Source organism: Mus caroli, unplaced genomic scaffold (genome assembly GCF_978045245.1).
Source record: "Mus caroli unplaced genomic scaffold, Mus_caroli_1 scaffold_10, whole genome shotgun sequence".
NCBI classification, from domain to species: domain Eukaryota; kingdom Metazoa; phylum Chordata; class Mammalia; order Rodentia; family Muridae; genus Mus; species Mus caroli.
The window spans coordinates 68816644-68841400 of NW_028227265.1; the positions used below are offsets into that span (position 1 = coordinate 68816644).

The following is a 24757-nucleotide window of genomic DNA, read 5'->3' on the forward strand; positions in this document are numbered from 1 at the left end:
CATAAGCTATATGTTGCTTTTGAACATCTTCAATATCTTTTATTGTGCACAGACTGCTACATCACAATTCTTTTTACTTACACTCACATCATTCCAGGCCTTAACTCTGAATACTGATAAACTCAAAATCCCAAGAAAAAATATCATACCACGTGTCCTTCAGCTCGGGCTTTATTCTGCATAGCTTCTCGTTTACGCTGTAGGAATTCTTCCACTTGGTTGGCTCTCTCTACAGCTAAGTGTCCTTTTTGCCTAATTTGGACAAATCACAGAGTCAGCAATTTTCAGCATTAAATTCCACATTAAACCTGTAATTATTATATGAAAGCAGAAATAAAATATACATTCTCTGTGAAGAAGTGTCTCTCTGTGTGTATGTGTGTTCTTAACAGCACTTCAAATCTTGACAAGGTTCATTTTACAATGATATGATTCATTTTACTTACAGACAGTAAAATGGACAAGGTAGGGGGAAAGTACCAGCAGTCATTGCCTTCAGTCTTTTCTCACCTCATTTCAGCATCTTTCGTTGACTACTACGAAAGAATGTAAATATGCTGAGTATATAGACAGCAAATGAAGAGGTGATAAACACTCACTGAACATCTGCCCCATACTGTGTCAGTCAGCGTGAGAAACACGGGAGATAGACACAAATGTGCACAGACGTAACCCAGCCCAGTGAGGAGGTCACAGCACGAGATCAAACGTGGTTAGACCTGGAGATGAGTAAGAAAGTTGAGCAAGTTGCTGTCTGTTTTCTATATACTTGGACTGTGGCTACTATGGCATATAACCTTCCTGTAGCTTTTTTTTTGGAAAATAACTAACTGATCTATGTTCTGAAAAATAAGAAATCATGAAATAATGCCGTTTCTGTTTCCCAGTAAACATTTTAAAATTTCTAATTTTCATTCCATAAATAATCATTTCTTCAACTTTTTTAAAGCAAAAAACTGAAACATAAAAAATATTTTAAGTAAGAAGTGTAGCTGTAAAAAATAGAAATGCAGAGCAAAAGATACCGCTCAGAAGCTAAGGGCACTTGCTACTTCATTTATAGAGGATCTGAGTTCTATTCCCTTACCCATGTGATTTGGCTGAAAACCTCCACTAACTCCAACTCCAGGGGATGTAACACATATGACTTTTACAGGCACCTACACGTATGTGTACACACACACAAGTAAATATTTGAAAGAAAAAAATCTAAAATCTACGATATTTTATCTCTATGAATGACAGTGATCTAAAGTCCTTCATCTCGCATGTTACTTAAGAGAAATTCTTTAGAATTTCCATGATAGGAATTTTCTAGGATTAGGTAATATCTGTAACTAGTTTAAGAGCCAATTACTCTGATGTTCAGCTATTCCAGATGGTTACTGTCCCCCATGAAATTTCTGAAACCAAAGCTATGCTAGCTTGAGTAGGTTGATAATAACAAGAGATTTGTGCATATCTCTGAAGTGCACATATGCTGTCCCCTAGCAGACCTATTCTACACTATAAACCTGAGATCAATTAAGGGGGGCTGGTCTGAACTCAGCATGCCTCTGCATATACCCACGTAAGATGGCATTATGCCCTGAACCTCCCTGTGTATGTAAGCTTGAGCCAAAGACAGTAGACAAAGTATCAAGTACCATGCTCAGACATGCCATTAGAAATGTATGACTACTTGATAAGGTTCTTTCTGAGAGTCTTGGAGTATACACCACTATCTGTCATTAGATAAAACCTCCAATCTCTCCACTTTGCATCATGATGACACTGACATCAACTATCATAGAAGTAAAATATATTCATCATTGTGGTCTATGTGCAGTGTTTGCCAGTATAACACACCAATTAGCATACACTAGTACAATTATTGAACACTACCTCACTAAAAACATGTATAGCAGCCTTGACTTACAGATTTTTCACACTGATTGTGTACACATGACACTATCTGCCTAATATGTTTAAAAGTGTACTTTGGAAGATGTAAAGATGACTATACCAAAGGGGATAGGAACTCCACAGAAAGACCAACAGAATCAACTGACCTGAACTCTTGAGGCTCTCAGAGTCTGAACCAGAAACCAAAGAGGACCTAAGCCTCCCTACACATTATGTAGAAGATGTGCAGCTTGGTCTTCATGTGGGTCCCCTAACAACTGGAACAGGGGCTACACTAAAAGCTGCTGCCTGTATGTGGAATATGTTCTTCTAGCTGGGCTGCCTTGTCTGGCCACAGTGGGAGAGACTTGCAGAGACTTGAAGTGGCAGGTATCCCCCTCCCCCGACACCTACTCAGAGGAGAAGGGGAGGAGGGGATGGGGAAAGCATTGTGAAAGCGGGTGACTGGGATGGTGTCGATGAGCGAGATGTAAAGAGAATAAGTACAAAATAAAATTAAATTTGAAAAATATTGGGAAAAAAAGATCTGGCTGTAAGGTACTTTCTTAATTAGTGACTGATTGGGGAGGGCCCAGCCCACTGTGGGTGGGACTAAACCTGGGTTCTATAACAAAGCAGGCTGAGCAAGTGTGTAAGTTGCATCCCTTCATGGCCTCTGCATCAGCTCCTACCTCTAGGTTCCTGTCCTGTCTGACTCCTTTTGATGATGAACCATGATATGGAAGTGTAAGCTTTGGTCAGGAGTTTCATCACAGCAACAGTAACCCTAACTATGATAATAGCTGAAACAGAGTTCTGGGAAATAAAGTTTATCCAATGAAAATCAGAGTTTGATTAATTCTGGTACTTAACATAAGTTATCATCTTTTGTAGAAGGCTCATGGGGATGAGGAGAAAATAATTTACTTACTATTCATTTTCTCCATTAAACTCTATTAAGAATTCAGATAAAGTAGCCACGCATTGTGGCACACATCTTTAAACCCAGCACTTAGAGAAGGCTGAGGCAGGCTGATCTCTTTAAGTTTGAGGCCAGCCTGGTGTACAGAGTGAGTTTCAGAACAGCCAGGGCTATGTAGAGAGGCCCTCTGTGGTGGTTTGAAAGAAAATGGCCCCTACAGGCCCATAGTGAGTGGCACTATTAGAAAGGATTAGAAGATGTGGCCGTGTAGGAGGAAGTGTGTCACTGGAGGTGGATTTTGAAGTTTCAAGGGCCCAGCCAGGCCCAGTGGCTCTCTCTTGCTGTTCCTGCAGATACAAATGTACAACTCTCAACTATTTGTCTAGTACTTCTCCAGTACCAGGTCTGTCTGACTTCTTGTTTCCCACCATGATAGACTAAACCTCTGAAACTGTAAGTCAACCCCAATTAAATGTTTTCCTTTATAAGAGCTGTCATGGTCATGGTGTCTTTTTACATCAATAGAACACTGACTAAGACATCTTGTCTCAAAAAAAAAAAAGTTCAGATACAAAGATACTTTAAAGCACTGAGTATCAGTAAAACATTGCCTGAGATTAACAGAAGAATTATAGGCCTTCGACCCACAAATAGATAGTAGGAAATGAGAAACTTGGGTAGTAACATACAGAGAAGTTAAGAGGGGTTAAGAATTGTGGTAGAACAGGAACAAGACCACTAACACAGCCGTGGTTAAGGGAAGGACAGGGATGGAGAACAGTCATGGTGTTCTTTATTGGGAGTCAGTTCTCTGATTCAAGCCTTGTCATTTACCTTAGCAAAGAGGTGGATGATTATCCTTCCTTTTCTTTTTGTAAATACATTGAGAGCTAGCAAGATATTGGTGGGAACACCATACACTATATCCATGCTCAAATTTATTACTCTAAGAATAATTTAAAAATTTTGAAAGATGATTACAAGTATTTCACAAGGTGGATATACCATAAAAATGGGCAGTAGTCTAAATGACAAAGAAAGTGTGAGAAAATGAATCACCATGTTTACAGGCACAGTGGACCAGTGAGAGGGCTTCTATGGTTGAGAAAGCAATCGAGTATGCACTAAGCTCCTTCCTATTTAAGGATGCCTTGTAGAATGAAATGCAGAGGGGAGAGGATTTAGAAAGTAAAGCAGAGTAAAAACACAAATGAGAAGCAAATCACTTCTCAAAAAGTAGCAGTACACAGTTTAAGGTGTCAATGTTAAGAGGCTAATATAATTGATATGCCATGAGGACATACATATAAGCTATTGTCAATTACCATCAAATTAATTCAGTGAAAAAATCTGATGAAAGATCACAAAGAGATATAAATCAGAAATGAGTGAGAAGAGGAAACATTTTAAGAGAACCAAGAGAAAAGTGGGAATGAGGAAAGGACAAAAGATAAATGTGCTTTGGAGCTTTATGAAAAGTGTGATTCTATTTAAATTCATGCTATGATTTATTCAAATCAAGTAGATAAAATTATTACAACCATATGTTGGCAGATAGTTATCACATGATCTTTTGAACAGTATGTTCTGTCTAAACATTAAAATAAGCAACAATAATCAGGCTGAATGGAAGAGCTACACGTTTGTCATAGTGTAAATCAAGGGTCAAATTTGCACATGAAGATTCATTATACCCAGAGAGCAAAAATGTTCAGTTAGACATTGGGAAAAACCATCTACAAGTATAGGTATGACAAACGACAAAAGCACACAGGATGGATGCATGGATCGTCACAGGCCAACCTGTTTGTACTGGCTTGCTTAGACACGGCCTTCAGTCTTTTCAGAGTTTTCCTAATAGCACCAGCATCAGGGGAATGGTAGTGACCTGAAGCCTCACTGGGAAATCCTGGACGAACTCCAGGTGGAACTCCTCTGTAGACAAATAGCCACAGTGACTTTCCTGGCTTTCTCTGAAGCAATGCATAGGCAACCTGAGCAGAGCACAGCCATACCTTTCTGGGAGCCATCGACCATAGATTCCCCCCTTCCATCTTGCTTCATTATCTTCTGCTCTTAGCCGCTGCATTTGGTCAAAAATGGCATGGTAATGTTCATACTGGCCTCGAGGAGAACAAGGTGATGGAGAGACAGCCCCTCCAATGCCAAAAAAGGAAGCCTGGGAATAAACAAAGAGCTCTCACATGCCATGTTCATCTTAGAGGGCCAAAGAGGCCTGAGCCATCCTTAAAAGAAAAAGTCAGTTTCAATGCTTAACTTAAAAAAAATAATTACCTAGTTTTAACATATTGTTAAACGCATGGCCTAAAGTAAAAGGTTTTCCTACTAAAGGTTTTCCTATATAAGCAATCAGACAGTAGTATTCTTGGCTACTAACAGTAAAGAATAACTCAATGTGACAAACTAAATTCACATAACTGTGGAAAACCCTTAGCTTAATTATGAAGCCTTTTAAATATGCTAATATCCTGTATTTCATGAATAACTTTTGTGAAGTTTAAATATATGTGGTTTTGAAGTCAAGCAGAATTTGATATCATAGCTAAAATTTTAATTAAATATGCATGTGACTTTTGATATACTCAAATCTATTCACCAAGTAGGTATGAAGGTAAATACATGATTTAAGTTTATTTTATATCATATAGAAGAGGAAAAACATTCCTACTCATAATATTTTTCATACAAATTGGAAAAAAACCACAAAAGTAAACCAGCATTCTAGACATACAGTGAATGAATAAATGAAGTAGGTGTACTATGAAGTAGTAAGTAGATTCACACACCAGAAAAAAAGATGGCCACAGGCAAAAATATTTTACTTTTAAAGTGTTGGAGAAAGATATTGTTTAGCCTAGTCTTGATAACAATCTTAAAAAAAAAAACCAGACAAGAAAAGAGTCAAGGTAACTAAAATAAGCTATATGTATGTTTTGTGTGTGCTTCAATAGGTGGAGGAAGAAAGTGCCATCATAAACACAATTATAAGGTAGATAAGCAGAGCATTAAACAATGAAAAGAAAAGGTGTTACAAGCTAAGCTAAGCAATATTGAGCCTGGGAGAATGCATTCATGAAATAAACTTTCCAGTGTGCTGAAACATTTTAAGATCATCAATACTACACACATAAGCGGGAGTGAGAGACAAAAGCAGAACTAGGGGCTGCTCTATGACAGACAGCAATGGAAGACTACTGTCAATGAAAAGGCAAATGCTGCACAGACTAGTGTGTTTTCTGCAGAAATGACTGAATGATAAAGGCAGAAGTTCACCAAAAGAAAAACAATCAATGATCTCATAGTACTTAAGTTGAGAGAGCTGAGTAAGTTGAGTGATACCTTTTAAAGCTAGGTGGTGTTGGTGGACACTTTTAATCCCAGCACTGAGAAGGCTGAGCCAGGTGAATCTTTGAGTTTGAGGCCATCCTGGTCTACAAAGTGAGTTCTGGGACAGCCAGGGCTACATAGAGAACTCTATCTCAAAACTCTCCCTCCACAAAACTAAACAAAATAAAACAACCAATTTTAGAATCAAATAAAAATAATTCTGCCAAGTCCAATGAGAGTAATTTTGTCTTAACATCTTGATACTATATATAAAATTTTATGAGAAAGTCTACTTTAAAAATCAGTTCAAGCTGGGCATTGTGTCATGTGTCTTTAATTCCTGCACTTGAGAGGCAAAGGTAAGGTGGATCTCTGAGTCTGAAGCCATTCTGGCCTATAATAAGTTCTAGGATAGCCAAGGCAGAGAAAACCTGCCTCATAAAACAAACAGAAACAAAGAAAACAACCAAACAAATGAACAAAAACAGATACTGAAGTGACAGGATATAAGTTGGCAGAAATCAGAAAGATAACCAAGTGGAACGCTCCATCCCAGTGGTCTTCTCACACACACATCCTCAGAACACGCACTGCGGGGCTGGAGAGATGGGTCAGTGGGTAAGAGGTACTTCACAGTACATACTCAGTGGCTCACCACTACCGCTAACCTCTAACTGCAGTGCTAGGAGATCTGATACCTTCTTCTGGTCTCCATATGCACATACACAGATATAAAATTGAAATTAAAAAATATCCATTTTAGAGTTAGAATTCTGTTAAAAGGTAGTCACATCTACACAACTAATTACTCTGTTCAATGGTAAGATCTTGACTTTAAATAATTCTTATATTTCTTTCTAGTAAAGTGAACGAACATAAGTAAGCATCTTTGAAGATGTCTATACAAAATGTCAAAAATACTGTGTCAGAATGCTGAAGCAACACAATCTTCTAAAAATCACCTTTACAGAGGCCTAGCTTGTACACAGTTAAATCTTCCCGATTACAAACATAGGTTGATGGACATTCTTAGCATTTCATTTGTGTTTATACATTTGTGCTTCTGGATGCTACGGGGCATGTGTGGCAATCAGAAGACAACACACAGGAGTCAGCTCTCTCCCTCCAGTATGTGATCCTCGGGATCCCATACAGGTCACCGGGATTGGTGGTAAGCACCTTCACACACTGAGCAACTCATAGGCACTAAGTTGATGGTACTGATGAACATCCTTATTCATGTAATCACTGCCATTATCACAATTACCTCATGTCTCTTTAGTCCATAACAAAGCACTGACCTTTCTATTGCTATGGTGTGGATTTGTCTTTTCTAAAATTACATATGAATACAATATGTACTCTTCTGTCTATTTTTCTTAACTCAGCATGTTTTTGGGCTGATCCATGTTATTTTATGTATAAACAGGTTTTTATTAATGAAGAACACTACACTGTATCTTTTAACAAGAGGTACACTTCTTACATATTATGATCACTAGAAAAAAATTGGTACAAATTATGTATTCAAAAAAAAAGAATCTATAAGCAACACATTAAAAACATTAATCAGCCAGGCACAGTGGCACATAGCCAAGAAATCTTGGACTTTGCAACTGTCCAATAAAGTCAGCTATTTATACTTTTGAGTAACAATGTCTATACATAATAAAAACATTGAATTATCTTCATTTTCAGTTTTCATCTATCTCTACTTTGGGAATTTCTTTGACTCATATTACACTGTAATTCCATGTCCTTGGCAACTATGCAGAAATCAAAGAGTCTGACATAGTAAATATTTTAAACTTAGGAATAGGTACAAACATTAATAGAATTTACTTCTTATCATAGAAGCATTACAGAATTCTATAAAATGAAGCAAATGTTATTAAAGATACAGTACCTAACTATCCAAAAATAATGTCTCTTGCACATATCATGGGTTCAGTTCATCTCCCATATGGTAGCTCATAACCAACTGTTAACACCAGTCCCAGAGGATGTGACACCCTCTTCGGACCTCTGAGACCAATAGATTGCATGTGATGCACATATATACATGCAGGCAAAACACTCACACATATAAAATAAAATAAACCTTTAAAAATGTTTTTAAAGGAGTAAGGAAGCAACCAGCAAATTCTCAATAGTGTTGGTGAATTTGGCACAAATGCTGGGTAAGAGTCCTGGCCTACAGTTCAATTCAGAATAAGCTAATTTTTAACCATGGACCAAATTCAGCCAGGTAGCACACACCTTTAATCCCAGCACTTGGGAGGCAGAGGCTGTCAGATCTCTTTGTGTTCAAGGGCAGCAAGGTCTATAGAGAGAGTTCCAAGATAGTCAGAGTAACAGAGAGAAAGCCTGTCTTGAAAAGCTAAGAAACTGGGGGCTGGAGAGATGGCTCAGGGGTTAAGAGCACTGATTGCTTTTTCAGAGGTCCTGAGTTCAATTCTCAGCAGACACATGGTAGCTCACAACCATCTGCAATAGAACCCAATGCCCTCTTCTGGTGTGTCTGAAGACAGAAACAGTGTACCCACATTCATAAAATAGATAAATTTTTATCTTAAAAAAAAAAAGAAAAAGCAACCAACCAACAAACAAAAGCAAAACCATGCACCAAATCCTGAGTTACTGCTTATTGACCAGGAAGTAATAAGTACTGCTCATATAAAATTGAAGTACTTACAGTGCTATATAACGTTTACCTAAGTACTGACTTGTAAAAAAAGATTCGAACTGAATTTCTGAAACATCTTGAAAGACAGGAAACAACACAAATTGAGGACAGTATACATTCATATCTATAGATACAGTTGAAACAAACAAAACATACTTTTGTCCACATCATAACTCTGAGAGAAGAAACAAGAATGGTCAGCAGTCCATTTTGATAACCACCTCTTGTCTACTTCAACACTGAGAGACTAGTGCGAGCAACAGACATGTGAATTGACAGTTTAACTGCAAGCTGAGCAATTGCTGGCTCACTGTCAAGAGAGAAACGACTGTACAACGGAATATGCATCCGTTTCCTACAGCTGTGCAAAAACTTACGGCAAACTAAGCAGCTTAAAACAATGTCGGTTTATTATCTAATTCCCTGGTTTAGGCAGGTATATGATTTAGGTAGGTATATTAAGCTCTAAGTCAGAGGGGGCTACATTCATATCTGAGGCTCAGCATCTCAGAGTGCTCTGGCTCTAGGAGAGTCGTTTCTCCTTAGTTTCTGGCTAGAGATCACGGTTATGATCCAGAAGCTCTCTATACATGCTTGCCACATCCACGCTGGTGGCTACCGTCCACGTCAGCAGACACATGTCCCTATACTTCTTTTCCCTTTCCAGTCTCCTATAAAGGAGTTGCTCTGTCAGTGTAATCAGGGGAGTGCCTGCCCCTTTATCACACAACGTAATCTAGTAACAGGAGCTACCATCAGCAAGTTCTACTCAGAACCCAAGGGAAGGGAATGCAGGGTGCACACACTGGGACTGTTTCAGGATTAAGCTTATGAGTATTGAATACAGGCCTGTACTTCTGAAAGCAAAGGGGGAGAAGGCAGCTCACAGAACAAGGATGGCTGAAGACATTTCTGAGAGAGCAGAGAAGCTCTGGGCTTTGAAAATAAACTCAAAACAATTAACTTCTCCAAGGTTCCAGAGTCACATTTGCCTAAAGGGAACATGTGAACCAAAGAAACTAGGTAAATGGCTGTTGAGGTGACTGGCTATCCAGGTAAAAGAATGGAGGCAGAGAGGCAGTGGACAAGGAGGGGAGCTGGCAATGGAGAAAGAGGAGTGAGTGGAAGACAGGAGACTCAGCAGGTGCAGTGCACACACTTAGGAAGTCAGTCCTGCTGCTCAGCACAAGTGGGCAGAAGAGCACCAGAGGGGTGAGGACAGCTATCCTGGAGAGTCTAGCAGTGGCCAGTTACGGAAATCTTCTGAGAACTTAATTTTCAAGGTTATGTGAAAACTTCTAAAGAGCATATTTGATTTTGTATTTGATTTGTGAAATTCCCTTGGGGGGAAATCTGTATTACAGCCACCACATGAAAGTTTTAACCGATTTTACAAATGTCACACACGAATTAATGTTTATTATTACATTACATATTAAATATACACAGATAAGGAATAAAGCATAATAAATGCTATAGAATTCTAGATAAATATTATTGGTACATGAAGAATGTAGCTAGTCATACACATTTTACAGAAGAGGAGACTGTAGACAAACAACAGTTTACTCGATTGGGATCAAATGCCTACCTTTACTTCACCGCTTCCACCAGCCCTTAAAACATTCCTCCATCCTTGTTCCCTGGCCCTATTTATCCTCTCCAACTTTTGGGGAAAGAAAAATAAACAAAATTCCATTTCAACTACTTAATATAAAACATGTAGAAAACATTTAGCAATAACATACAAGTCAGTGTGCTTCCTTAAATAAGGCATGTGTGGTGGGGAGGGGCGGATGCACTGTGGAGACATCTCTTACCCGCTGCTTCTCTTGCCGCTTCACCTGCTCAGCCTTCAGGAACCTAATCTGTAACAGTTTCAGACATTTTCTCAGAACCTGGTTCTTATCCTCTACAGTCAGGCAAAGGGAGAAACACAAGGAAAACAACTACCTGATCCTTTTGCTTCTTTTCTTTCTCAATAAATTCCAACCTTCTTTTTTTTGCTGCTTCCTTAAACAAAAGGAGAATACTTATATCAATATATACATACATACACACACACACACACACACACACACATATATACATGTGAACCATATATATATATATATATATATATATATATATATATATATATATATATATATATATATATAGTTTTTAAAGCCAGCGTTTCTCTGTGTAGCCTTGATTGTCCTGAACTTGCTTTGTAGAACAGACTGGCCTCAGACTCTGAGGTCTGCCGGCCTCTGCATCCAGAGGGCTGAAATTAAACATGTGCGCCACTACTGCCCAGCTCTATTAATAATCTCTACTTTTATATTTTCATCAAGAAAATATATCAACATGAGAGTGACACCAAAAGAAATAAGGAGATGTGAAATGAAGAAAACAAGATATTGTAAATATTTGAAAGAAACAAGGTGGAAAGGGTTAGAGGCTCTATAACAGTGATTCTCAACCTATGGGTTGTGACCCCTGGGAAGATTAAATGACATTTTCACAGGGGTCACATATCAGATATTACATTACGGTTCATAACAGTAGCAAAATTACAGTAAGAAAGTAGCAGTGAAAATAATTTTATGGTTGGGTGTCACCACAACATGAGGAACTGTATTAAAGGGTCAAAGCAATTAGGTTGAGAAGCACTGCTCTATAACATTAGTGGGTTTGCTGTTGTCTTAAGAACTATTTTGAAAAGCTTTAAAATAAACACACATGTGTCTTTATACCTCAGACATTTTCTTCCTTTCTTCTCCAGAATTCATTTTCTTCACGGGAATTTGATGGGCCTGGACAAATAAAATAAAATAAAGCTATGAATTAGATAAATTAGATAAGACACCCATTTAAAATTCCACATTGTGGAAGTTTAAAGTAGGAAAAGTTAAAGCCAATACTGTCATAAATGTTACAAAATTTGTTGTACTACCTTTTGATATGCCTTTCACTAAAGAAACTGGAATATGACCCTCAAAGAAATCATGAAAATGGGCTCCTTATCATCAACTAGTTTTGTTTTCACAACATATTTTTAAAATATTTAATGATTTACTTAAAAATTTAGTGGTGGTGCACACCTTTAATCCCAGCACTTGGGAGGCAGAGGCAGGCGGTTTTCTGAGTTTGAGGCCAGCCTGGTCTACAGAGTGAGTTTCAGGACAGCCAGGACTACACAGAGAAACCCTGTCTTGAAAAACCAAAAATTAATTAATTAATTAAAATAAATATATATATATAGTTATTTTATTCAATATTTAAAATTTTAATATGTATTCAGTACATTTTTATCGTGTATACTCCCAAATTCTCACCTCTAACACTTTTTGTATCACCAAGCCCCAACATGATTTTGAGCCATGTACATTCCTTCTTATCTCTCCCCACCAATTCCTCCTGGGTCCCCATCAACACACATGCCTATTTCAATTTCCTCTCTTTTTTGTTTTTATAACTGAGTCTAATAACCCATATATGCCCATAAGTGGGGGGCTAGCCAATGAATCACCAGCAACACATTAAGGGTACACACCCAAAGAAAAGTGACTCCCCTCCTCCAGCAGCAATCAAATTCAGGTTGTCAGACTTTGTTGTGAGTCGACTAAGAAGAAGGTGTTCAAGATGGCTGCATATTATTGATGGGTTATAAATTATTTGATCTTCTCTATTGCCTTACATAGAGAGTATTTCTGGGATAAAATGTCAAGCTGGCCCTCTGAGATCATCTGATTACTTTCAGAATGCTATTTCTACACTGAAGAGATACACAGAAATACTGTACTAAGGAAATTGTTCTGTTTTCTGCCACCTAAAAAACAAAAACAAAATGAAAGTGAGCCCACCGCTAACACGTGTTCCTGCAGCTCCCTCTGGTGGCTTAGTGTCAGCAGCCTTAAAGAAATGCCTGCACCTCCACAGTGAAAATATGCCAGCCTCCCATAACTACTTCAAATCTCAAAGTAAAAGGTTTCATATTTTTTTCAGGGAAGTGGCCTTTTTTAAGAAAAACAATTTAAAAAGGAATCATTCAAGAAAAGTGAGCAATAGGCATTACTTACTATCTCCCAGTCAGGTAGTGTGCTACTAGCTGATGCCACCTCAACTCTTCAGGAAGAAAGAAAGAGCAAGGGTTCTGGGAGATGAGGAGGCCGTGGAAGCCTGCTTCAGAAAACTAAAATACCACTAAACTCGCTGCTTCCTCAGTCTATATCTGTGTTATGATGCTGGACAGGTTTCCTATCTATTTGGTTGCTATGTTTTTATTTTTTCTATAATTCTTTAAAATTTTCATAATTTTACTTCTATTCTCTTTTATTGCAGTAAAATATACAGAATAAAATCATTTTTACCACTGCAAGTGTATGTCCTGTGTCATCAAGCAAATAGTCTCTGTTGTACAGTAAATCTGTGTTAGGTTAAATCTTTTAAAAACAAGTTATGGCACATCTCAAGTGTTGGTTACTATTTAGTTTTCAATGGGTTGGCTTAGAAAAACCAGGCTTATTTGCTTAAAAAAATTCAGAAAGTGGTGGACTTGGTGGCACATGCCTTTAGTCCCAACACCTGGGAGACAGAGGCAAGAAGATTTCTATGAGTTCCAGGCAAGGCTGGTCTACAAGGTGAGTTCTAGGACAGCCAAGGCTATTACACAGAAAGACCCAGTCCCAAAAATAACAGAACCAAAAAACAATTTAAAAAGCGATAACCTTGCCTAAAATCCCAAAGCCGGTAGGTAGCCTTTATCATCTGAGCCTCTCCATCACTCAGGTTATGACAGGTGGAATCTATTATTCTGAATATTAGTACTAGGAATACAAAATTTCCACATCATGCAGCTTGTATACATGGAATACTAACTGAAAATGAAGGAAGCATTAATAAAAACACTTTATTTGAATCCATCAGCTATACAAAAAACCCACATGGTTTCAGTCCTGGTCAAAAAGGGACCTTTACCATATTATTAATTCAGCCCCCATTTCCTTCTTTTTTACAGACTAGTGTGTGGCCAAGAGGTAAAACAAGTCTATTTCTACAAGTTCACACAAGTGTGTATTTCTTATTGATTTAAACACACAAGTATGTCTGCCCTCTTTTACCCATGGCCAATATGAGTTTTATCCCCAAGAAATCAGACAAGCTATGCATGTCTATATTACAACTGTTAAACATGGGTTGCATGTGTAAATACTATTTGGAATAATCAGGCCTTGAAAATTATCTATGAAATAAATTTACTTTTAATTAATATTTTTTAAAAAATCTATTAAAAATGAAACATGCTTGTAAAGAAATTTTGGTATGGAACATAAAATTTCTTAAAAGCATATTTGTAGCAGTGAAGTCAACTTAACTGATTTCGTAGCAATAGACTATAATGCAATTCTGATGACAACAAGTGAAATACATAGAATTTGCTTAAAGAAAGGCATTGTTTGGATACTGAAAATGTGTTTCTCCCTTCTTTTATTTTTCAAAGTTGTCAAAAGTACAGTAAGTCAATTTCAGATTTATCCAAATACTTCATGGAAAAAGTGACATGATTATACTAAAATAACTTCAAATAACGATGTGCTTCAAAAGAAACCAAGTTGTTATCACCCAAATTATCTATATATGCAAAGAATCTATTTCAAAAGTTGTTTTTTATTTATTACTAGATGCTGAAATACTTAGCCTAAATCATTATCCACACAAAAGCCAGGCTTTCTGATGTTTATCTGTAACCTGAGAAGCTGTGGGCCAGTAACCTAGTCAAAATAGTGAGTTTCTGGCTTCCTGAGAGACCCTGTCTCAAGAAATAAAGTGTAGAGGGACAGTAGGTACCTGAAGTTGATGGCTGGCTACCACATTACACACAGCACATACACACATACATTATATACCACACACACGAAGGAACATCTCAAAGAACACCGGTTTACCAGTGCCTAAAAGTAGGGGTTTTATTTGTCCTTTCATCCTATTTAGTATAGTTAGAAAATAAAGGGCATTGATTTCCTGATAGGAATTTAATTCATTCAATCGTTTATTCATTAAAAAAAAAACCTGAGAAACTTGCAATTTTGTGCAAACGTGTATAAAACTGCCCTAAAAGATGACATTCTAATAAACATGACATTAAAAGAATATAATATACCATAAGGTACTGAAGAAGTTCTGATAAGGAAATTTGTCCTATTGTTCATTGGGAGGGGCAGAAGACACAATGAGGAAAAAAATGAAAAAGGTCTGTGGTAAAGAATATTAGCATATTTATAACATTTCTATCCCTCTGATCACTGGGAAACTTTAAACATAAATGCCACTGCTGCCAATGTGACAGTGTCCTTGGCTATGATGCCAGCATCCTATTTGTTAATCTAGAAGGTAAAGCTAGGGCACTCATCGTAAACAAGTGGCTCCTGTAGGTTTTTGTTCCCTCAAGGGATTTTATTGTTCCCATAGTAAAATGATAAGAGATGAGGACATAAGTATTTTACCCAGCAAGGGCTTATAAGAAAACAGTGTGATACTGAAGGGACTTGAGCCTACAAAAGGCAAAGAAAAAACACTCAAAAGGAGGGGAGGGAACAGATCAAACAAAAGAGAGGACAATGTGCTTACAGGGCATGGTCAGTAACTGATGAGAGGCCCACTTAGCTGCTATGCTGAATCTAGGAGCAGGAAAAGGTGGACTCCTGAGAGTTCCACATCACCTAAGTGCGAGCATGGAATTTACACGGCAGTACTTTGGACATGGATCTAGTATATACATTTTTACTTCCATGAGCCTGTTTCTAATCTAATAATTTCAATTTCTAGATTATAATAGGAAGTTAAAGAGATTTTATTAAGTTTCAGTGTGTTTAGCTACTAATGATCCTAGCAAGCTATGGGTCTTTTCTAACTAAAAAAAAAAAATTAATGAAAATTCTTTTTTTTTATGATTGATTTTATCATAATATTCTCTGGTGTGCTTAAGGAAGTTTACTATTATCATTTTCTCTCCAGTTGTTTCTCAGTACTCATGAACTTGCTACAAATGACAGGAAGGACAGGAGAGACAGCTCAGTAGTTAAGAGCACATTTGATGCTCTTCCATAGGACCTTCTTTCAAGTCCCATCACCCACATGGTGGCTCACAACCATTTGTAATTCTAGTCTCAGGAGATCCAATGCAGTCTTCTGGTCTTCATGGGCACTGCAAATGCAGCAGTGCACAAACGTACATGCAGGCAAAACAATCATACACATATAAGTAAAAACAAAATCTTACTAAAAGTACAAATAAAGAGAAGATGATTTTTCTAACATGAGTTTCACTAACATGTTGGATATCAGTTCTTTGAAAAAACTAAGGTCTCAAAGTGACTTGATGCCTAAGTTATCACTCATTCATTCACTTATTCAATAAATATTTATGGAAAGCTTATTACAGGTCAGGATATATTTTCAGTGGCAATTTTTGGTGACCAATATAATAAAACCTTCATACTCCTGAGGTTTATACACAGAGATAGGAGAAACACTATTACTAAACAAACAAGCATTTGATAATAACAATGTGGAGACAAACAAAGCACAGTAGATTCCCAACGTAGATTACAAATGTGGGAAAGGGACAGCTATTATTGATACGGTATAATCACAAAGTGAATTGTGAATACAGATACTGTCTTTAGTTATCTTTTATTATTCTTTTCTATTAGTGTGATAAAACACCATGAACAAGGCATCTTAGAAAGTGTCTAATTTGGGTAATAGTTTCAGAGGGTGTGAGTCCACAATGACATGGACAGAGTAGAGTGCAGAAACAACAGAGAGCTCACATCTTGGTGCATAACCTTGAGGCAGAGAGAGAACACTGGAATCACATGAGACTTTTGAAACCTCAAAACCTGCCCCCAGAGACACACCTCTTCCAACAAGGCCATCCATCCTAATCCTTTCCAAGCAGTCCTACCCACCGCGGACAGAATTCACATATATGTGCCTATGGTAGCCATTCTCATTCAAATTATCACAGGAAGAAAACAGCAAGAAAAAAATCCATGATTTTTCAAGCAGCACTGAGCAGGTTGATAATAAAAAAATGGTTTCGTTCAGGGCTGCCATCTACCAGTATGGAAGAAGTAGGAAATGAGGCTCTGAGAGGTCAGAAGGCTGTCAGAGGGCTCTGAGGAGCATCCCATTGCCAAGGGGCCGCTGACTGAGGTGAAAAACTGAGCTTCACTCTAACACAGTGGTCAGTCTTCTCAGCCTTCAAACCATGGAAGCAGAAAACCAGTTAAGACATTATTACCTATGTGAGAACGAAAGTGGCTAGAACTAAATCAGAAGAAGTGATAAGAAACAACTCAATATATTGTGAAAGCATTGCTAAGAGCACACAGTACCAAAAGAGCACTCAGTGATGACTACCAGGAGTTTTAGAACAAATGGAAGGATAGAGTTGATGTTCCTTGAATGCTCAACAGTAAGGTGACAAACAAGGTAAATAAATGAGAATGAGCAAAAATATAAAATGTATGCATTATATCATCTTTTGGGGGATCCTGAAGCCATCTAAAATTATGATAATATAAAGAAGACTGTGAGTGAGTCAGATGTTAAACTCTTTAAAAAGAACATGGGTCTGCAGATGACCCTTCCACGGCTCAGAAGCGGGTAATGCAGAGTCTAGAAGGAAATCATGAGCACTGGAGCAGGCAGGGTCTGCTGTCAATAGGAGAGCATGACCACACTACCTAGGTCCAGCTTTAGGAAAAAGACACCACAGGAGAATGCTAGAGAGGTTAGGGACAAGCCAAGTTCCAAAGAAAAATGAGCAAGTATTATCTTTAAAGGTTTGGCATACAAGAAACTATGTGGTTGAAGAACTTAAAAACTACCAAAGACCTGTCTGGCAGTAGTGCACATGTGTCTTTAACTCCAGCACTCTAGGCCGAGGCAGGTGCATCTCTGTGAGTTCAAGGCCAGAATGGTCTACAGAGGAGTTCAAGGACAGCCAGGGTTACACAAAGAAATTCTTTTTTAAAACAAAACAGAAAAGAAAACAAAAGAAGAGAGAAGAGAAGAGAAGAGAAGAGAAGAGAAGAGAAGAGAAGAGAAGAGAAGAGAAGAGAAGAGGATCAGATCTATCAGTAATATTGAGGTGTGACGATTAGGGTATGATCAGAGCCTTAGAGAATTTAAAGATCAAGAAATAGGAAGGTCTTCAGTCCTGGCTTTCTTTTGATGACCAAAGAGAGAAAAGGATGCAATGGCACTGGTCCATAGTTGGAAAAATAAAACAGATAAAGCCAGCGTGCCAGTTACATTACCCTTGTATACAGCCCTGCTTCCACTACCACAGCCAGGCATGCTAACAATTTTCCTTTGCTCACTGCACATTAGCAGATGGTGAAGGAGACACTACAGAAGGAACGAGTGTCTCTCTTGCCCAGTGCTTCTTGTCTGTTAGTGCAGCATGTGGGAAGACACTGTGTCACTCACTCCTGCAGGTACCTTGCAAAAGTTGTGCCTATACCCTGTCAGTTTCCAGCTGAATTTCAGCAGTGCCACAAAGACAGCTTCTTCAGATATCTGCTGGTATCCAATCAGCTCTAAGACTTTGATTTCTTTGACTGTGAATTCTGAAATACACAAATGTTCTACTATTTTACAACAATACCAAAGGTATTGTTACTTACTTATTAGTCTTACTTCTATGCATACATCAAATGTTCAAGAAGGACTTCATTTATAACGCTACATTTTATTACACTGGTTGTTTACTCAGTGTATTTACTTAATGGCTGTCCAGTGCTTCTGTAAGGCTCCTAAGTAGAGAGGACGGATGAAGTAGAACACCTTTCCTTAGGAAGGCAATGAAGACTACTCTGAGTATCAAGATACCTCATGGAGCTGTTATTGAATGGGGTCATGCTGAACTTGATACCAAGCAGTTTGTAAAAGAATCTTACCTGTTTATGTTTTGGGGGTGGTTTTTTCTCAAGTAACTTTTTATCTCCATACTTCTTATATGTTAAAGGCACTCCGTATTTAGCAGCAGGCTTTGTGATTTTCTGAGCAGGGACAAAAGAACTGACACCTTGTCCTGATGCTGGTCTTTTACCTAGATGAAAAGACAAGCAATTCTTTTCTAGTAATTCTTTACATTGAATCTTTAGTGCCAAAGTCTTCAAGAACGGTAATTTTTCATTTTCATTTTAGCAAATATCAATTTTTTAAAAAAAAAATAAGACTAACTATTCTAAGCTTTTGGGAAGGTAGCTATTCTAAGCTTTTTGCATTTGGGAAGGTAGCTCCATAGGAAGCTCTTCCTTTACAGGCATGAGGGCTCCTTAGCACACATATAAAACTGCCAGGAGTGGTGGTGTGCCATTATAGTCTCATTAATGGGGAAGCAGAGACAATCAGAGCCCTGGGGCCTGCTGGCCAGCCAGTATAACCTAATGGTTAGCTCTACAACAAGGAAGGATATGTCTGAGGATGACTCCTAAAGTTGTTCTTTGGCATACACATAGGCTCACTATGTACCCAGACCTGCACCCTTTCACATACACACACACACACACACACACACACTCCTCTGTGGGACATAGTATCAACTATCTGTAAATATATTAAAAAATTGAGTTCTCTGGATAAATTGTACAGTAGAATATATATATATATATATATATATATATATATATATATATGTATGTATATATATGTGTGTTTGTGTATATCTATATATGTGTGTGCGTATATATATATGTATGTATGTAAAATGCATCCTATGGGGCTGGTGAGATGGCTCAGTGGGTAAGAGCACCCGACTGCTCTTCCGAAGGTTCAGAGTTCAAATCCCAGCAACCACATGGTGGCTCACAACCATCCGTAACGAGATCTGGTGCCCTCTTCTGGAGTGTCTGAAGATAGCTACAGTGTACTTACATATAATAAATAAATAAATCTTTAAAAATAAATAAATAAAAAACCAAACCCAAAACAAAATTATAAAAAAAAAAATGCATCCTATGAAGCTGTCACAAGAACTGAATAACCTAAGACTCCCCCCTCAAAGTTCCAGAAAATAGATAAACTTCAATTAAAAGAACTGCAAGTCAAATAGTCTGAACCCCCCATCCCTAATCCAAACCCTTTCTTACCTCCTGTTTTCCACATCTGTAAAGGTCCCTCTGGTTAAGCTCCCCACAGCCTGAGGAGCTACTTTCTTTCTTTTCCAGCCCACTCTATAACTCAGGATTTTTAGTATGTACTAATATAATTTAAATCAATCTCTTTCAAAAAGTATTCATTTTTACAAGGAGAAAGAAAAAAATTAAATGGTAGATCACAATGAAAAGCTAACATTAAATTCATCTTGAAAGAAAAATTTATTAGAAAATGTTCACTATATTATGTTGGGTATAAAAACTGTTTATAATATAGTCTTATTCAAACTCATTGAGCATGTTATGACAAGAAAATATGTCAAAACATGAAAGTACTTATTAAAATTGGAATAATGTTTCTTCTAAAAAATTCTTTATAACCACACATTAGTCATACAATGTAGTCAACTTTTATGAAACTGTGTTTTTTGTATGTGGCTAGTTTTATGCCACCTTGACACAAACTAGAGTCATTTTGGGAAAGGGAACCTCAACTGAAAAAAATGCTCCCACAAGACTGGGCTGTGAGCAAGCGATGTGCCCATACATGCACACATGAGCACAACACCCACACCCACACCTCTATAGGGCATAGTAGCAGCTATCTGTGAATATATTAAAAAAAAATGAGTTCTCTAGATACAGTAGGAGAATGACCAATCAAATGGTCAAAATTGAAATAAAACTTACTTTTAGTAAAATAGTTGGCCTCTCAATAATTTACTTTTAAAAATTTAGAATATAAAATATTTCTTAAAGAAAAATGTTTTACATAACAATTTATACCTTAGTGAGACATTTATATTTTAGACAATGTTCTCAAAATTCAACTAAGCTTTGATAAAGATTTTCAAGTCAGATTTCATCTAAATAAGACAGCAAATAAAAACTTTTTAAACTCTTTTTTTTTTTTTTTTTTGGTTTTTTTTTTTTTTGAGACAGGGTTTCTCTGTATAGCCCTGGCTGTCCTGGAACTCACTTTGTAGACCAGGCTGGCCTCGAACTCAGAAATCCGCCTGCCTCTGCCTCCCGAGTGCTGGGATTAAAGGCGTGCGCCACCACGCCCGGCTTTAAACTCTTATATTGTGCAACACTATATAAGAAATTTAGTATTTACTTTACATTAAATTTATTCTAAAACCATCCCAATTTGTTTTCTCTATCTATTTGTAGCATATCTAGTCTTGAGTATTACAAACAGATGAAAAGTTTCATGTGAAATGTAATTTACCTGGGAGAGGCTGTGGTCCAAACTTTGAAAATGTTTTTAGACAAAATTCTTCTGCAATAAGCTTAGATTGAAAGAGAAGAAAATGTTAGAAAAGATATCACTCTGAGTGCGGTGATGCACACCTTTAGTCACAGAACTATGGAGGAAGAGCAGGTAGACAGAGCTCTGTGAGTTCGAGGCCAGCCTAGTACATCGAGTTCCAGAACAACCAGTGCTATATAGTTAGATCCTGCCTTGAAAAAAATAAAAACAACAAAATAAACAAAACAACCACCAAATAAATAAATTAAAAATGAAGTACAAAGCTAAACAAAGAATTCTCAACAGAGGAACCTTGAATGGCCAAGAAACACTTAAAGAAATATTCAAAGTCTTTAGTCATCAGAGAAATGCAAATCAAAACAACTCTGAGATTCCACGTAGAATGGCTACGATAAAAAATAAATGATAGAACATGCTGTCAAGATTGTGGAACAAGGGGAACACTCTTCCATTGCTAGTGGGAGTGAAAACTTGTATAACTTTTGAAATCAACTTGGCTATTTCTCAGAAAACTAAGATCTCAAGATCCAGTTATACCATTCCTGGTCATATACCCAAAAGATGCCCCACTTTACCACAGGGACACTTGGTCAACTATGTTTATAGCAGCTTTATTCATAATAGCCAGCAACTAGAAACAACCTAGATGTCCCTCAATTAAAGAATGGATAAAGAAAATGTGGTACATCTACACAATGGGATACTATTCAGCTATTTAAAACAAATTATGAATTTTGCAGGCATAGGATGAAACTTAAGGATATCATCTTGAGTAAGGTAACCCAGACCCAAATAGACATGCGTGGTATGTACTCACTTATGAGTAGACATTAGCCATAAACTACAGGTACCATGCATACTCCACAGACCCTAAGAAGCTAAACAAGAAGGAAGGCCCAAGCGAGGATGCTTGAATCCCACTTAGAAGAGAGAATAAAATAGTCATAGGAGGCAGAAGGAAGGAGGGAACTGACTGGGAGTGGGGATGGGTGTTGTTTCAGGATCAGGTGTGGCGAGGGACAGAAGAGATGGCCAAATGGCCATGAGAATGAATGGAAATCTGCAACTGGTGGGGGTAGGGAGGAAGGGAGCAACTTGAGGACATGCCAGAGACCTGGGAAATGGGAGGCACCCAAAAATCAATGGGGGCGACCTTAGCTGTTATTCAAAGCATGGGAATGTAAAACTTGAAGAGGCCACCCCCAGAAGCAAGGCAAGAACCACAGTGGAGCAATAGGTACATTGACCCATCCACAAAACTTTCAACTCAAAATCTATCCTGTTTACAAGACATGTAGGAACAGGGGACAGAGCAGATACTGGGAGAGTGGCCAAGCAATAAGTGGCCCAACTAGAGACCCATCCCATGAACAAGCACCAATCCCTGACACTACTAGTGATACTCTTATGCTTACAGTCTAGCGAAGCTGTCCTCTGAGATGCTCCACCCAACAGCTGACTGAGAGGGATACAGAGACCCAAAAACACTGGATGGAGCTTGGGGACTCTCATGAAACAGATGGGGGAAGGACTGAGGGCCCTCCAAGGAAATAGGAACTCCACAGGAAGACCAACAGAGTCAGCTTAACCTGGGCCCTTGGGGGCTCTTAGAGACTGAGCCACAAACTGAAGAGCATGCATGGGCTGGACCTAGGTCTCCCAGCACATATGTAGTAGATGTGCAGCTTGGTCTTCGTGTGGGTCCCAAACAAATGGAGCAGGGGCTAGCCCAAAAGCTGTTGCCTTTTGTGGGAAATGTTCTTCTAGCTGGGCTGCCTTGTCTGGCAGTAGGAGAGGATGCATCTAGCCTTGTAGAGACTTGACATGCCAGGGTGGGGAGATACCTGGGGGTGGGGGGTGGGGGTGGGGCCTCCACCATCTCAGAGGAGAAAGGGGGGATGAGGAAAGGACTGAGGGAGGGGGAAACTGAGAGGGAGGAAGAATTATGAGAGAGAGTGACTAGGGATGAGGGCAGTAATTGATATATAAAGTGAATAAATGAAAAAAAAGAAATTTAAAAAAGATAGTTCATTACAATAATTTTTAAAATCAATAAATAAAAGAAAATAAAAATAAATGAAATCTGTTTCCTAAACAAAGAAAAAAGCTACCTATCAGTCACAATGTATTTTTCTTCCAATCATAAACGTTGCTAAATAAGCTGATTAAAATCCAGTAGTGCAGCCAGCAAACTCTTCTCTTGCTAACTGCTTACCCCTGCTAATCTTACTAATGCATTTCTATTACTTCTCCAGTCTTTCATTCTCAAACTAGACTAATACACAGTGCATGTTACTTGCCTTTTTTGTATCTTAGCAACTTAACAAAACCTTTATCTGTGGAGGGACCGCTGAGTTCTATATGCATCCACAGCCTCATTTATGTCAAAAGTTCTCACGTGTCACTTCAAAAGATGCTCTCTTGGAAATGCCATTTAAATTTACTGTGAATCAACTTACCACCTGACATGAGTGACACTCATCTGCAAACATGTCACTGGATAGATATTTTCAGTGTCTGTCTCTTTTAACATTATAAATATTTTATTACTCACTCTTTAGCATTTACACTTTCCACAAGTAATTTTCTCTTTCACTTACATTTTTCCAGTATGATATCAAATTATGATATCAAACAAAGATTTAACTCAATCTGAGCTATTTTTTATCTTATTGGTGGAAATGCTAAGTGAATTTTCTCGATTTTTCCAGAGAAGTAGAGCTCAGTAGAAAAGACATCCAATAGGCACAAATCTCCAACCTGAGAAGATTATTTTTTTCCTACTGAAGAACCCCTCTGACAGGACTGAAAGTCTCAAACCAACACTATCAATCCTATAAGTACACATAAATTTTCTGGCTCTGCCTCAGTCACTGAGGCTGAGAAGGTAGTGAATGAACCCAGCAAATTCCTCTAGGACTGCGTGTTCTGTGTTTGAGACTTAGTGTGGCAGAAGACAAACATGAGCAGAAGTCTGGTTCAAAAACAATTCAGGGGGCTGGTGAGATGGCTCAGCGGTTAAGATTGCCGACTGCTCTTCCAAAGGTACTGAGTTCAAATCCCAGAAACCACATGGTGGCTCACAACCATCTGTAACGAAATCTGATACTCTCTTCTGGAGTGTCTGAAGACAGCTACAGTGTACTTACATATAATAAATAAATAAATATTTAAAAAAAAAAACAATTCAGGGCACATATGTGAGAACAAGTTCTCTTCTGAACACAGGCATTTTTTTCCCGCTTTTTAGAAAAACAGAGGCATCTGTTCTGTGTCCTACGAAACTCCTGACTCCAAGGCTCCACACCCTTGGGGAAGTACTCGACCAATAACCTACATCCTGGGTACTCTTCACAGCCTGCCAACACCACTTTTGAGATAGGGACTCCAAAAATTGGAGCTTGCCTTAAACGTGGAATCTTTCCTTCCTCAAGACCTCCCGAGCAGCTAAGATTATAGGATTTTTGTAGTATCCTAGGCCTGGTCAATGG

At 38.1% G+C, this 24757-nt stretch overlaps 1 protein-coding gene across 9 annotated transcripts in view; it reads right to left on the minus strand.

Annotated features, from left to right (window-relative positions):
- Nek1 (NIMA related kinase 1) overlaps nucleotides 1-24757 on the minus strand; it is a 141087-nt gene that overhangs the window by 78251 nt on the left and 38079 nt on the right. For 3 of the 9 annotated variants that reach the window (XM_029480466.2, XM_029480468.2, XM_029480465.2), the window contains 9 exons: nucleotides 21225-21285; nucleotides 18794-18945; nucleotides 11579-11638; nucleotides 10794-10853; nucleotides 10661-10708; nucleotides 10432-10506; nucleotides 4822-4985; nucleotides 4610-4741; nucleotides 150-252 (listed from right to left, as the gene is read on the minus strand). In XM_029480466.2, coding sequence (XP_029336326.1) covers nucleotides 150-252; nucleotides 4610-4741; nucleotides 4822-4985; nucleotides 10432-10506; nucleotides 10661-10708; nucleotides 10794-10853; nucleotides 11579-11638; nucleotides 18794-18945; nucleotides 21225-21285 — 855 coding nt within the window. The remainder of the gene's footprint in view (nucleotides 1-149; nucleotides 253-4609; nucleotides 4742-4821; nucleotides 4986-10431; nucleotides 10507-10660; nucleotides 10709-10793; nucleotides 10854-11578; nucleotides 11639-18793; nucleotides 18946-21224; nucleotides 21286-24757) is intronic. The other 6 variants (XM_029480470.2, XM_021169624.3, XM_029480473.2 and 3 more) reach the window with 4 other exon arrangements.